Source organism: Acipenser ruthenus, chromosome 30 (genome assembly GCF_902713425.1).
Source record: "Acipenser ruthenus chromosome 30, fAciRut3.2 maternal haplotype, whole genome shotgun sequence".
Lineage (NCBI taxonomy): Eukaryota > Metazoa > Chordata > Actinopteri > Acipenseriformes > Acipenseridae > Acipenser > Acipenser ruthenus.
Genome location: NC_081218.1, coordinates 8,597,983 through 8,614,318, shown reverse-complemented (window position 1 = coordinate 8,614,318; position 16,336 = coordinate 8,597,983). Strand labels below are relative to the sequence as shown.

At 38.3% G+C, this 16,336-nt stretch overlaps 1 protein-coding gene across 1 annotated transcript in view; it reads right to left on the bottom strand.

Moving 5' to 3' along the window:
• Positions 1–15,982, bottom strand: part of LOC117394782 (chemokine-like protein TAFA-5) — a 94,753-nt gene extending 78,771 nt beyond the window's left edge. Inside the window, exons 1-2 of the mRNA XM_033993353.3 lie at positions 15,646–15,982; positions 14,107–14,723 (exon numbers count right to left, since the gene is read on the bottom strand). Of these exons, the coding sequence (XP_033849244.1) occupies positions 14,107–14,203 (97 nt within the window). The 5' untranslated portion in view covers positions 14,204–14,723; positions 15,646–15,982. The remainder of the gene's footprint in view (positions 1–14,106; positions 14,724–15,645) is intronic.
• Positions 15,983–16,336: the final 354 nt, after the last annotated feature.

Genomic DNA, 16,336 nt, shown 5'->3' with positions numbered 1-16,336 from the left:
AACAAAGAGAGCACATAACCCCAGAACAAAGAGAGCACATAACTCCAGAACAAAGAGAGCACATGACTCCAGAACAAAGAGAGCACATAACTCCAGAACAAAGAGAGCACATAACTCCAGAACAAAGAGAGCACATAACTCCAGAACAAAGAGAGCACATAACCCCAGAACAAAGAGAGCACATAACTCCAGAACAAAGAGAGCACATAACTCCAGAACAAAGAGAGCACATAACCCCAGAACAAAGAGAGCACATAACTCCAGAACAAAGAGAGCACATAACTCCAGAACAAAGAGAGCACATAACCCCAGAACAAAGAGAGCACATAACTCCAGAACAAAGAGAGCACATAACTCCAGTACAAAGAGAGCACATAACTCCAGAACAAAGAGAGCACATAACCCCAGAACAAAGAGAGCACATAACTCCAGAACAAAGAAAAGAGAACACATAACTCCAGAACAAAGAGAGCACATAACCCCAGAACAAAGAGAGCACATAACCCCAGAACAAAGATAGCACATAACTCCAGAACAAAGAGAGCACATAACTCCAGAACAAAGAGAGCACATAACTCCAGAACAAAGAGAGCACATAACTCCAGAACAAAGAGAGCACATAACTCCAGAACAAAGAGAGCACATAACTCCAGAACAAAGAGAGCACATAACTCCAGAACAAAGAGAGCACATAACTCCAGAACAAAGAGAGCACATAACCCCAGAACAAAGAGAGCACATAACTCCAGAACAAAGAGAGCACATAACTCCAGAACAAAGAGAGCACATAACTCCAGAACAAAGAGAGCACATAACTCCAGAACAAAGAGAGCACATAACTCCAGAACAAAGAGAGCACATAACTCCAGTACAAAGAGAGCACATAACTCCAGAACAAAGAGAGCACATAACTCCAGAACAAAGAGAGCACATAACCCCAGAACAAAGAGAGCACATAACCCCAGAACAAAGAGAGCACATAACCCCAGAACAAAGAGAGCACATAACTCCAGAACAAAGAGAGCACATAACTCCAGAACAAAGACAGCACATAACTCCAGAACAAAGAGAGCACATAACCCCAGAACAAAGAGAGCACATAACTCCAGAACAAAGAGAGCACATAACTCCAGAACAAAGAGAGCACATAACTCCAGAACAAAGAAGAGAGCACATGACTCCAGAACAAAGAGAGCACATAACCCCAGAACAAAGAGAGCACATAACCCCAGAACAAAGAGAGCACATAACCCCAGAACAAAGAGAGCACATAACTCCAGAACAAAGAGAGCACATAACTCCAGAACAAAGAGAGCACATAACCCCAGAACAAAGAGAGCACATAACTCCAGAACAAAGAGAGCACATAACCCCAGAACAAAGAGAGCACATAACTCCAGAACAAAGAGAGCACATAACTCCAGAACAAAGAAAAGAGAGCACATAACTCCAGAACAAAGAGAGCACATAACCCCAGAACAAAGAGAGCACATAACTCCAGTACAAAGAGAGCACATAACTCCAGAACAAAGAAAAGAGAGCACATAACTCCAGAACAAAGAGAGCACATAACTCCAGAACAAAGAGAGCACATAACCCCAGAACAAAGAGAGCACATAACTCCAGAACAAAGAGAGCACATAACCCCAGAACAAAGAGAGCACATAACTCCAGAACAAAGAGAGCACATAACTCCAGAACAAAGAGAGCACATAACTCCAGAACAAAGAAAAGAGAACACATAACTCCAGAACAAAGAGAGCACATAACTCCAGAACAAAGAGAGCACATAACTCCAGAACAAAGAAGAGATAGCACATAACTCCAGAACAAAGAGAGCACATAACTCCAGAACAAAGAAGAGAGCACATGACTCCAGAACAAAGAGAGCACATAACCCCAGAACAAAGAGAGCACATAACTCCAGAACAAAGAGAGCACATAACTCCAGAACAAAGAAGAGAGCACATGACTCCAGAACAAAGAGAGCACATAACCCCAGAACAAAGAGAGCACATAACCCCAGAACAAAGAGAGCACATAACCCCAGAACAAAGAGAGCACATAACTCCAGAACAAAGAGAGCACATAACTCCAGAACAAAGAGAGCACATAACCCCAGAACAAAGAGAGCACATAACTCCAGAACAAAGAGAGCACATAACCCCAGAACAAAGAGAGCACATAACTCCAGAACAAAGAGAGCACATAACTCCAGAACAAAGAAAAGAGAGCACATAACTCCAGAACAAAGAGAGCACATAACCCCAGAACAAAGAGAGCACATAACTCCAGTACAAAGAGAGCACATAACTCCAGAACAAAGAAAAGAGAGCACATAACTCCAGAACAAAGAGAGCACATAACTCCAGAACAAAGAGAGCACATAACCCCAGAACAAAGAGAGCACATAACTCCAGAACAAAGAGAGCACATAACCCCAGAACAAAGAGAGCACATAACTCCAGAACAAAGAGAGCACATAACTCCAGAACAAAGAGAGCACATAACTCCAGAACAAAGAGAGCACATAACTCCAGAACAAAGAGAGCACATAACTCCAGAACAAAGAGAGCACATAAGTCCAGTACTGGCCTCACATCATTGGCTTCCAATATATTTTAGAATTTATTTTAAGAGTTTGCTGCTGACTTATAAGGTGCTAATGATCTAAAAGAGTTCCTGTCCCCATATGCACCTATCCGTGCTCTAAGGTCAGCTGATTCTGGCCTTCTAGCTATTCCAAAGACTAAGACCAAGAGAAAGGGTGAAAGAGCTTTTAGCTATAATGCACGATTGTGTAAAAGATTGCCATCTGACATCAGAGAAGCAGAGTCACTTAATGTTTTTAAGTCGAGGTTAGAAACTCATTTTTTAGATGAGCTTTGAATCCTGATTTTATGAATCAATCTATTAATATTGTAATTGTAATCCTCTTTTTATACATTTTATTGTATGTGTTTCTTTCACTGTATTTTTGTTGCTTTTAATTATTGGGTTGTTGCTTAATAATAACTGTTATTTTACTCCTCTCTCTGTATCAGTCTTACAGATTTGTCAGTACTCTTTAATTATACTGTATTCTTGTTGCTGATTTCATTGTATTGTAAAGCACTTTGGCACGCTTTGTGTGAAAGGCACTTTATAAATAATTAAACTTTAAACTTTAACAATTTAAACAAGCACCTTGTCCCACTGCATTCAGAATTTTGAATATTTCCATGTAGAAAATGGAAGTCCTGCTTCACAGCAAGTTATTCCCATAAGAACACAGCACCCAGACAATCCCAGTGAAGCCCCTATAGAGTCTATGTAACAGGTGTCTAAAGAGCCATTCCATCAAAATGCTGCATTTATAACAGACGACTGGAAAGTCCAACCCTTTTTGATTAACTACTGTGCATTAGGATAGACCTCTCACCATCTCAAAAATCTTGGCTTGCCATTAGCCTAATATCATTGACTTATCAGTATAACAAACAAGTTATGCTAATCTTTTGTTTTAATTCAGTTTAATTACTCTTTGCTGGTATGAAATGCTTATTTTCCAGCAACCCATGTCAACTGAACTCAAACACATAGCATTACTAGAAATTTCTGCATTTCTGCTTGTGATCCACAATATCAATGACAAATGGATTTCCAAGGTTACCAGATTTAAAGTGTTTTAAAAAGATGTAACATGAAAGGAAAAGTCATTCCCTGAACTGAACCACATCACAGAGGCATTGAAATCTGAACTGAACCATATCACAGAGGCATTGAAATCCTAACTGAACCATGTCACAGAGGCATTGAAATCTGAACTGAACCATATCACAGAGGCATTGAAATCCTAACTGAACCATGTCACAGAGGCATTGAAATCTGAACTGAAATATATCACAGAGGCATTTAAATCTGAACTGAACCATATCACAGAGGCATTGAAATCTGAACTGAACCATATCACAGAGGCATTGAAATCTGAACTGAACCATATCACAGAGGCATTGAAATCTGAACTGAACCATGTCACAGAGGCATTGAAATCTGAACTGAACCATATCACAGAGGCATTGAAATCTGAACTGAACCATATCACAGAGGCATTGAAATCAGAACTGAACCATATCACAGAGGCATTGAAATCTGAACTGAACCATATCACAGAGGCAATGAAATCAGAACTGAACCATATCACAGAGGCATTGAAATCTGAACTGAACCATGTCACAGAGGTACTGAAATCTGAACTGAACCATATCACAGAGGCATTGAAATCTGAACTGAACCATATCACAGAGGCATCGAAATCTGAACTGAACCATATCACAGAGGCATTGAAATCTGAACTGAACCATGTCACAGAGGCATTGAAATCTGAACTGAACCATGTCACAGAGGTACTGAAATCTGAACTGAACCATATCACAGAGGCATTGAAATCTGAACTGAACCATATCACAGAGGCATCGAAATCTGAACTGAACCATATCACAGAGGCATTGAAATCTGAACTGAACCATATCACAGAGGCATCGAAATCTGAACTGAACCATATCACAGAGGCATTGAAATCTGAACTGAACCATATCACAGAGGCATTGAAATCTGAACTGAACCATATCACAGAGGCATCGAAATCTGAACTGAACCATATCACAGAGGCATTGAAATCTGAACTGAACCATATCACAGAGGCATTGAAATCTGAACTGAACCATGTCACAGAGGTACTGAAATCTGAACTGAACCATATCACAGAGGCATTGAAATCTGAACTGAACCATATCACAGAGGCATTGAAATCTGAACTGAACCATGTCACAGAGGCATCGAAATCTGAACTGAACCATGTCACAAAGGCATTGAAATCTGAACTGATCCATGTCACAGAGGCATTGAAATCTGAACTGAACCATATCACAGAGGCATTGAAATCTGAACTGAACCATGTCACAGAGGCATTGAAATCTGAACTGAACCATGTCACAGAGGCATTGAAATCTGAAAACATGTGACCAATTACGTTGCTATAAAATAAAACATACCATTGCATTGCTGAAATACATATATATATATATATATATATATATATATATATATATATATATATATATATATAATAGATGAGCTTCAGTGAGTTACAGGAAAATAATTCCATCTAGGGTTTATGTGATGTCGTAACTGTCAAAGAAACTCAAGATGGAATTGTTTTCCTGTAACTGAAGCCCATCTATTATTTTTTTTTATAATGCATGGATATTAGTATCCGTACAAAACAAATAGACAATATAAATCAAATAATTTAAACCGATTTTCCTGTTTATTATGGGGTTTTTTGTGTTAATTTTTTTAGGTGTGTTTCCCTTTATAGGCCTCGGCTAAGAAATAAATAAATAATTTAAAAAGTTGATGCAGACATTTTTTGAAAACAGGATATAGTTTCCGGTAAGGGATTGGCCGGTGAGAGGAAACAGGTGAAGAAATGGGAGTAGAGCACATGAGAGGGAACACAGGGTGTGGATTTGTTGTTTTTATTGATTTGTAGCTATTGAATGTTTGAAATACATTTGTTAATCGGGTTCTTAGAAAAAGAAAAAATGCCAATCAATGGAATAAAATGGTTAAATAATACTTTATGTGTGGTTGCCCAGATTGTCAATATTAAAACACCAATCTGAAACACATTGCTGAATGTGATCAGTTACTGACAATAATCTACTGCCTGAAGCACGTGCAAATGACATGTGAAGATTAGACATCTCCTTGTGATCAATTTCTGAGAACGTTCAACATCTGTTTTCGTCGGCTATACACAAACATGGGATAGCAAAATACTTTAAGGCTTCTCATTTAGTACAGCTTTTCTAACCTATATTATACAACTAAACTCAGTAATATATGCATTGTCTTTACTGGGTGAGGTTCCCACTGATGCAGGTGTTTATTATCACTTACATTCAAACAATGGCAGCGAGGGGCTAATAAGATTTCAGCTGAGACACTGCAGCTAAATCTGCACATCCAGGCTAAAAAGAATGATGCTTTTCCTGATTATAACAACATTACAACATGTTTGCTCTTATTAATATTATACTTACTAACCTGTATTGCTTAAACCCTAATGATGACTTTGTTGATTTGACTGATTTGGAATGACTGTAATGCAATATATATATATATATATATATATATATATATATATATATATATATATATATATATATACAGACATGCTCTGGTACCCTTACAGCTCATTAAAATAATGCTTCATTCCTCCTGAAAAGTGATGAAATTAAAAGCTATTTTATCATGTATACTTGCATGCCTTTGGTATGTCATAGAATAAAGCAAAGAAGCTGTGAAAAGAAATGAATTATTGCTTATTCTACAAAGATATTCTAAAATGGCCTGGACACATTTGTTGGTACCCCTCAGAAAAGAGAATAAATAATTGGATTATAGTGATATTTCAAACTAATTAGTTTCTTTAATTAGTAAAACACATGTCTCCAATCTTGTAATCAGTCATTCAGTCTATTTAAATGGAGAAAGTAGTCACTGTGCTGTTTGGTATCATTGTGTGCACCACACTGAACATGGACCAAAGAAAGCAAAGGAGAGAGTTGTCTGAGGAGATCAGAAAGAAAATAATAGACAAGCATGGTAAAGGTAAAGGCTACAAGACCATCTCCAAGCAGCTTGATGTTCCTATGACAACAGTTGCAGATATTATTAAGAAGTTTAAGGTCCATGGAACTGTAGCCAACCTCCCTGGGCACGGCCGCAAGAGGAAAATCGACCCCAGAGTGAACAGAAGGATAGTGCGAATGGTAGAAAAAGAACCAAGGATAACTGCCAAAGAGATACAAGCTGAACTCCAAGGTGAAGGTACGCCAGTTTCTGATCGCACCATCCGTCGCTTTTTGAGCAAAAGTGGGCTCCATGGAAGAAGACCCAGGAGGACTCCACTTTTGAAAGAAAAACATAAAAAAGCCAGACTGGAATTTGCTAAAATGCATATTGACAAGCCACAATCCTTCTGGGAGAATGTCCTTTGGACAGATGAGTCAAAACTGGAGCTTTTTGGCAAATCACATCAGCTCTATGTTCACAGACGAAAAAATGAAGCTTTCAAAGATAAGAACACCATACCTACAGTGAAACATGGAGGAGGCTCGGTTATGTTTTGGGGCTGCTTTGCTGCACCTGGCACAGGGTGCCTTGAATCTGGGCAGGGCACAATGAAATCTCAAGACTATCAAGGCATTCTGGAGTGAAACGTACTGCCCAGTGTCAGAAAGCTCTGTCTCAGTCGCAGGTCATGGGTCCTCCGAAAGGATAATGACCCAAAACACACAGCTAAAAGCACCCAAGAATGGATAAGAACAACACATTGGACTATTCTGAAGTGGCCTTCTATGAGTCCTGATCTGAATCCTGTCGAACATCTATGGAAAGAGCTGAAACTTGCAGTCTGGAGAAGGCACCCATCAAACCTGAGACAGCTGGAGCAGTTTGCTCAGGAAGAGTGGGCCAAACTACCTGTTAACAGGTGCAGAGGTCTCATTGAGAGCTACAGAAAACGTTTGATTGCAGTGTTTGCCTCTAAAGGTTGTGCAACAAAATATTAGGTTAGCGGTCCCATCATTTTTGGCCATGCCATTTTCATTTGTTTTCTTATTTACAATATTATGTTGAATAAAAAATCAAAAGCAAAGTCTGATTTCTATTAAATATGGAATAAACAATGGTGGATGCCAATTAGTACTTTTGTCAGTTTCAAGTTATTTCAGAGAAAATTGTGCATTCTTCGTTTTTTGTGGAGGGGTACCAACAAATTTAAGCACGTCTGTATGAATAAATAAATATATATATATATATATATATATATATATATATATATATATATATATATTTTCCCTCAGACTATTAACTTCTGCTGTCACCAGTACTAAAATGATGCATGTGTACAGTAGGGCAAGCACTGAGGCACGCACACCCATGGACAAACCTTTAGCTTCGCTTTGTTAGTCAAGCCTGCAGAGTTCTTGTGCAGCCATCGAAGCTTCCCACCCCCCGTGACAATACTGCATGGTGCTAGTCTCACAACCTGATTGATGTATGTGAGGGGTCTGTATTCTCAAGCGGTCTCAGTGCTAAAGGTGGAGGGCAGGAGGGGCTACAGCATGTATTAGGAACGGAGTGAAACAAATGCCTGTAAGAATAATTAAAACTGACAAGGTATCTAATCTCAAGGGGCAACAGGGATGTTCATCTGATACGCTAGTGTCAGAACGTTGTGCAGAAGAAATTGGGAAAATATATCTCTACAACATATCTGTTTTCAGATGAGATGCTACTTCCCTATAGTCCTATACCTCTTAAACAACAGCATACATTGACTGGTTAACAAATGATCGTCCACTCTTAACATAACTGCAACCTTCTGACTTTATTAGCACAAGCTCAATGTTGAGTGGTCATTGCAATCAGTAGTGACTGACCTCATGTCAGGTCTTAGGTGAGCTAATGTGTACAGCTGACCCTCATGAGTTAGAGTTGTGCAACACAATCAGGTAAGGCATGTTTTATGAATTCTATGATATGTTTAGAATGTTACTGTCACCCCCTTCCTTTCAAATGACTTGGGGCCAATACACGTCAGCTGATTGGCTTTCCTGTGAGCGTAGTTATCTGTTGCTTTTGTTGTCTCAGAGGGACAGAATGATTTCTTACAGCTTAACCTGGGCATTGGATTTTAATAATGATGCTTTGTAACCTATAAAGTGTTCTACCACACAGCGCAAGGGAGGGAAGCCGAAAATACAATTACCCTTAATGAGACTACAGTGCTACATCCCAAAGGATCACTCATGCTGGAGGACAGGATTCCCCAAACAGGAGGAAAGAGACAGCCTCTTTAAATACCCTGGGACCAGCATGCAGTGTGTGCTGCTTTACAAATCGCATCTTATTACTGCAGGCTTATCTGAAGAAAACATTCCCTCCCTCTCACACACAGACACATATGTTTAACAATACACAGAAAGATATTAGTGTTGCCTAATATATGGGTTAATATACTAGAATGTATTGTAGATTAGTAATACAAAATATATACTGTTTGCATGACACAATATAGTATGTCAATATATTGCAAATCAGCACCCACAGCACCATACCAGCAATATATTACACAACGACTGCCCATCCTGTCACAGGATATGTATTACGTACATGATCCCGTATTGTTAAAATAAATGATAAACAGCAGTTCTGTGTATACTATTCTTCTCTGTACTGACTGTAGTAAAAAAAAAATATATATATATATATATATACACACACACACACACACACACAAACACACACACACACACACAGGAAATGTGCACAGTATAACGCTAATATGTGGTGGCTATTGGTGTTAGAAAACAAGGCATGAAAACATTTGCAAATTACAAAATTCTCATTTTCCCAAAAGCCAAAATATGAGTCAGGCAGAGCGAGCCCCTTGTTTTCAGATTAAAGGATTCAAAGAAGAAAGATTATGTGTGTTAAGGAACACAGGTGGCTGGCTTCACATACCCTGATTAGCAGTAATCTTAGTAAGGGCCTGGTCACAAGCTGCTGGACAGGTTTGTCTTTTATTTTGGAAAGGGCTTGCAGGGGAAACAGAGCATTGTAATACATAATATTGATAACACATTGAAATGCATAGCTTGTGTTATTGTAATCTAGAAAAGGGCATTATGTTTTTGCATAGAACAGGCCAGTGTTGGACTGATGCCCCCTGGTAAGCTCTTTAATGACTTATATATATTACTTCTCTATCAGACTTTTGAACAGCAGCCTCAGCACCAAAAACACACAGGGACCTAAATTGAAAACGTTTTTATTAAAAGGCTTTTTTCCCCCTGATCCAGAGAGATTGGTCTTCTCTGTGACAGAAGGTGCCTTTTGTTCTGGTCTTGTCACATTACAATCACTACCAGTTGTGGAAAGATCAGAAGAAAGCAGACTAACAGGTGAAGTGCCAATCTGCTTCTTCCACCTTCATGATTGCACAGCCGCTGCAGAGAGAACACAGCAATACAATGAATGTGGTCGAGGCAATTAGGTTGAGCTCTTTGATCCATCCATCTTGCATGTTTTTCTTTTTTGTTTGTTTGTTCTATGCATATTGCAGGAGAATGACTGTTCAAAAGCCGCCTGAAATAGAATTCATTTAATTCTACAAAGTAAATAGTTCCATTCCGTTTGCAAACAGCTACCAAGCTTAAACTTTTTTTATTGCATTTTTAATTGGGTAAAAGTGCTTTGTTGACAAAATACCCATTTCACATGTTCATAGTGAAAATGATAATTTAAATAACGGTTTATTTCTCAGGGTAATCAGTCTACTGTATTACTGCTCAGAAGGGTTTGAAAATTCAATTCTACATTGTTATTTTAAAACGGAGTAACAGACTATTTGGGGCCTTTCATACCTAGTTCGTTTAGAGAGGATCATTCGCAGTAGAGTTCAGTTAACACATAAGTTTGGTTCGTTTGTGCAGGTGTGAAAAGTCAGAAATATTAGTTTTGCATCAGAGTGCACACCAAAGAACAGGACTAGGATTCACCTGAAAGGGTGGTCTCGGCTGGATTGAGGCGGAACTGTAATGCGTTGCCCCCTCAAAGTCGGCCTGTGTGAAAGCAATCGCGTTAGAATTCACAATGCAACAGAAACGGAACCGACTGGTGGTGTTAAACAAAGTAGGCATAATGTATAGATGTGTACAGTCTTTACATATGCAGTCGCAGAAGAAAGTGTTGGAACCCTTCATTTGAAACAATGTTATTCACTAATGTATTATTTATTTAGTTTAATAAATACTGTGTAAATACTGTGCATTTGTTACTTATTTAGCAATGATATGTGTTTGAAGTTTGAAGTATTGGCACCCCCTGTCTTAACTCAAATAATTTACCTGCTGTCTCTACAGCCAGCATGAATGAGTGTTCAAGAAACTTCAAAAACATAGCACTGCTAAATAAGGTTAATACACAATATCTAATGAACTAAATACATCAGAGAATAACATTGTTTCCAATGCTCATTTGCTCATTTTATTCTGCCAGGGCACTGTACAGTATATATTATAATTATTACTTGTACATTATTATGTTTACGTTACATATATAAATAGATTGATCTTTCGCATATTTGGTCTTTCTGCCTTGACACACTTTTGAGACGAGAAAGGCTGATAAACAGGGGTTGATAGAGACTGCTTACAACTCACCGATGTCGGGATAATGCCACTGGCAATGCAACAGCCGACAAAAATCAAAAAAATAAACCGTTCCTCCTCATGTGTCATCTAGCTTTCGTTCTGACATTCTACCAGCAGATGTAGAATAAACAGAATGTACGTACATAGCACTGATATCGCAAGCCTTGCACGCTCGCAACCCTCCACGTTTAGTAACGAACATCCGTCTGGGCATTAACAGGAAGATAGCATTTTGGTCACGTGCACAAATCCATATTCACAAACAATTGCAGTGTGAAAACGAACGCATTCTGGTGTGATTACAGTTGAAAAGGCGAACTTGAACTCGCTTGGAGGAAAAATGCAGTTTGTTTGAGATCTTCTGGTGCGAAACCAATCTTAGCAAAATTGCAACATTTTTGTTTGTTTGCAAGTGAATTCTAAATCGGATTTTCATGAACAAACTAGGTATTATAAAATGGCCCCTTGTGTACTCAGCACTTTTCAGGGGAAACGTCCTCAGATCATTTCTCTTTCACACTGGATGTGTACTGAGTACATTTGGAAATGTACTGAGTACACGAACATCTTGTCAAATGTTCCGAGAACATTTCCCTTTCACACATCTCCAATAGTACTGAGAACACAAGAAAATCACATGATCTCCTTGAAGTGAATGCTCAGAAGTTCTACCGCCATGGATAAAAATATGGAGAAAGTCCTGTTTTGTGTGCTGCAATACTGTGGTGTTTTGCAATAAATATTTTAAATTTTGCCAGCACTGTTCAGCAATGGAAATCTCTTTTCTTTCAGTTGATCGGAAAACTCTCTACAAACATTCGTGTTTTGTGAGTACTGTCAAGCAGCATTTGGATGGGAGTTTCTGTCCATACTTCTATGAGCACTTCATTCATGTTATTATTTACCGCACAACAACCGTTTCCGCTTCCGGTTCCACCAGTTTGACACTTTAGTACACTTGACGTTGACAAGTGAATAGTGTAGATTTTTCTTTCACATTGAAGCAAAAATAAACTAACCGTACCCAGTAGGATGCAACCGTACCCAGAACACCTCCTCAGGTGGTCTCAGTACGGTTCGTGTGAATGCGACAGGCACTATCACTGTATCAGTTGTGCATAACGCAATTCATCAGAGCATCACCTGCAAACCGCACTGTGTGCATTTTATAAAGGGGTCAAAGTGGAACCAACATCTTGTTAAGTCACAATTTTGAATATCTAACTGTTGGTGCATAGTCCACTCAGGTTTTCAAAAACTCTGTCATAGACAACACAGGAGAATAATAATTAACTGTTTTCTTTTTGTGGAAAAGTGTATGCGTTGCAACCTAGGTGCAGTATATTTACATTAACTATACAAATAAAACCTGCTGTGTGCTTTCGATTAAAAACAAATGTGCAGAAAATAATGGAAACAAAAATACCTGAAGTACTGACTGCTCTGTATGACGTTGTGAAATACACCTGGGTTAGAGTCTATAAACAACAACACAAATCCAAACTACCTTGTGATGTGAAGTCCTTGATCTAGTCCTAGAGCCGGTATTTTCAATATGTGCCTATGAAGCAATTGTCAAATATGCCAATACTTTATTTAACTGCAGGGTGCACTGATATGTGCACCCTGCAGTTAAATAAAGTAGGAGGACGGAGGACGGGACAGTAAACCGACGCATGCAGGATTACTATGCAGAGTCTCTGGCGCCCTCACCCCGTACAACACAGACGGGAAACCTCCAGATTTCCCTACTCCCTCACAGATTCACAACTAGAAAAAATAGCCTAATTTACAGCGTTGTAAATGAAAGGCATACATTAAAATCACTATTTAAATTAAGATAAATGTCCACATGTGTGCACTATAAAGACTGTTATATACCGTTTAAATGGAAAATTCATGGATGAGAAAAAAACGCGCGTACTGCTTCCCCTAGTCTATCTGTACATATTAGAATATGCGCTGGATTAGCCGCTTGGTGGACATGTGCCCAGATAGACATGACACAAGTGGGTATTGCTGCTGTAGGCTAATTACATATCGTGTACGGTTATAATAAACTAACAGAAACGACCATACCCCACGCGCTAAACAGAGTTCCAGGAAAATCATTTGCAAAATCTGAACCCTCGGCATTGTCTGTATCGTGTGCCTACAGTGTTCCTTCTTTTATATGAGCTGCTCTATTGCATTGAACTCCACAATCGCACTATAGAATACATTGTCATTCTTTATACACATGTATAAGAAGAAGAAGAAGAAGAAGAAGAAGAAGAAGAAGAAGAAGAAGAAGAAGAAGAAGAAGAAGAAGAAGATATTAAAACACATTCATGTCTTTGGATTGTGTAGTGACATTCATCAGATAGATTGCTGTCCTCGTTATGCTTTTGTTTAATTGTCTTGTAATTTTTGGTTCGGTTACTCTCCTATAGGTATAATCTGCAGAGGCGCACGGGTTCGATGAACTGCAGGGCTTCGATTTGAAAACAAAATGATAGCAACTGTAAAACAGAAATCGAAGAAGAAAGAAGCAGTCAGTATTTCTTATGGGCTATAAAAGTGCTTCACTGTAAAAACGGTATATTTGCCCTAATATTAACTAAATAACACTGAATTTGTAGATTAATTCTAGTGTATATTCCCGTATTATTAAAGGTACATACTTTTTTTAAAGCATTTTACACTATGGAACAACATTTACCATAATTAAAATCTGAGAAAAAAAAGCACAGTCAGTATTAAAGTAATTTTACCCTAAAAATACGTTTCTTTTGTTGTTTGTTTTTTTACAGTGTGCATAATTACGCATGCCTGAAATGAAGAAGATACAGTACTTTACCTTCTTTTAGTAAATGCGAGTAGATGACCCAGAGGAGGAACAGGCAGCAGAGAGAAGCTCCGGTGCCCGCAAACAGTGCTCTCAAGCCGGCTTGCATTTTCACCAGAACCCGATGGGGTAATCCTTTAAGTGCCAAAATCCCAAGGTACCCCCCCAACAATATCAACCAGACAATGGCAAGTGATCCGCGCAGCAAGCAGATCCGCTCAGATCAGCGGGAAATGTGTCGCCATTCATTTGCACTCCTCTTTGAAAAGAAATCCTGGTTTAAAGTTTTTTTGTCTTTTTTATAGTTCGTTTTTTTTTTTTTCTCACCGGCTCATGTGTGCATATACAGCAGGTAATTGCATTCCCTTTGCATTTACTGTAGCCCGACTATCATCGCCGTTAAGTGCTGCATACAATTGGTAGTAATACTAGAGCTGCACACAGAATCTGCGGCGATCTCCAACAATGCTGAGAGATGCCTTAGAACGGGTCTCACACGTTTAGAGTTGTTCCTTCCTCGTCGTTCCACAGACATGCTGCTCCAAAACCACACGTTTCATTTCTCTTCCTCCAGTTATTGTTCACAATTTCTGAATGAGTCTCTGGGATCCCCGTATCTTCTGCACCGCCTTTAACCAAAAAACAAAACAAAAACAAAAAACACTTTAACAACGGGAACACCTTTGAAAAATAAAGTACTATTATTATTATTATTATTATTATTATTATTATTATTATTATTATTATTATTATTATTATTATTTACAATATATTAGAGAATATTGAAATGTCTCGACTGTTGTGCTTTGACATAAGACATCACCTTATTATTATTGGTAATAGTCTGCCACTATTATTGTACCTGAGATCCACATTCAATCGCGTTTACCAGGGCTTATGCATGCTTATTTGACATGGATATGTTTGGCTATACTCAAAAAAGACAGGTGTTAATCTGTACAGTATTCCTATGCAGGTCAAAATGCAGACTGTACAGTGAGTGCATTATTATTATTATTATTATTATTATTATTATTATTATTATTATTATTATTATTATTATTATTATTGATCATATAATAATGCGTCTTAAACATTAAAATAAAGTTACATTCTGCAGACTGAAGTTGTCACATAACTTCCCAGGCTCGGTAATGTAGCCCATATGTCTGAAATGCAACAGGGGCTCCAGAAAACTCTTTATTCAGGTACCATCAGTTGCAGGCTATGCAACATTAAAAGCACACAGATTGCATGATATAGCAGATTGTATGAGTGACTACAATACACAACAATTATAGGCTAATATAAACATCTTAAAATGATGCTAAAATCTATTTATGTTTTCTTTACATACATACATACATACATACATACATACATACATACATACATACATACATACATACATACACAGTTAAACTAAAATAAAACTCAAATAACAGAAAACTGTCAAGTATCGGACTTATTTTAGTCTTCATCCTGTAGCAGCCGTATTCATTGTGAATGAACGCTGTGCAGCGTTTAGTAAAGTCTCAGTAATAGGTTTACCTTGATTCCATGTCAGTTTCAGTATCCAACCCTCCGTTCTTCCCCAGATCGTTTTCATCAACCTCTATAGCCCAACTTAAGTATTCTTATATAGGTGCCCATCGCCTGCTTTTCTTTCCTCTGCGACGGGCAAGAAGTGAATTGTGCTTCAGTCCTTCTGCGTCAGGGATGGTCTACAGCAGGAGCCAGTGATATCGATCCCTTTCTGTAATTATCCACTCCTGGCAACTGCGTCCAATTAACCCTATCAAGGCTGCCACTGGGTTAGCCTGCGCCGCCGACGCGCTGAGAGACCGAGGAAACGTTCTGCAGACGCGCTCTGCTCCACAGCTGGGAAATCTCCACATCTACAATGACTGTAAGGAAATAAATAATGAATATAGTCTGCGCTGCGGTATTCAAGACAGCAGACACGCACGGCGCATCTCCTGCCGTCCACTCCGAATGGTTGAAGATAAAGTCGCACAAAAAATATTTTAAATACAAGTGTGGCTTGCCAATTAATGCAATTTATTATTATTATTATTATTATTATTATTATTATTATTATTATTATTATTATTATTATTATTACAATGAAAGGAAAACATAATACATGTTTTCATTATAAGCATTTGGGCAACACAGTGTATGTTCCCTTCATTGTAAATAAAAATGTGATTTGGTATAATTTAATTAAAACACTAGTAAA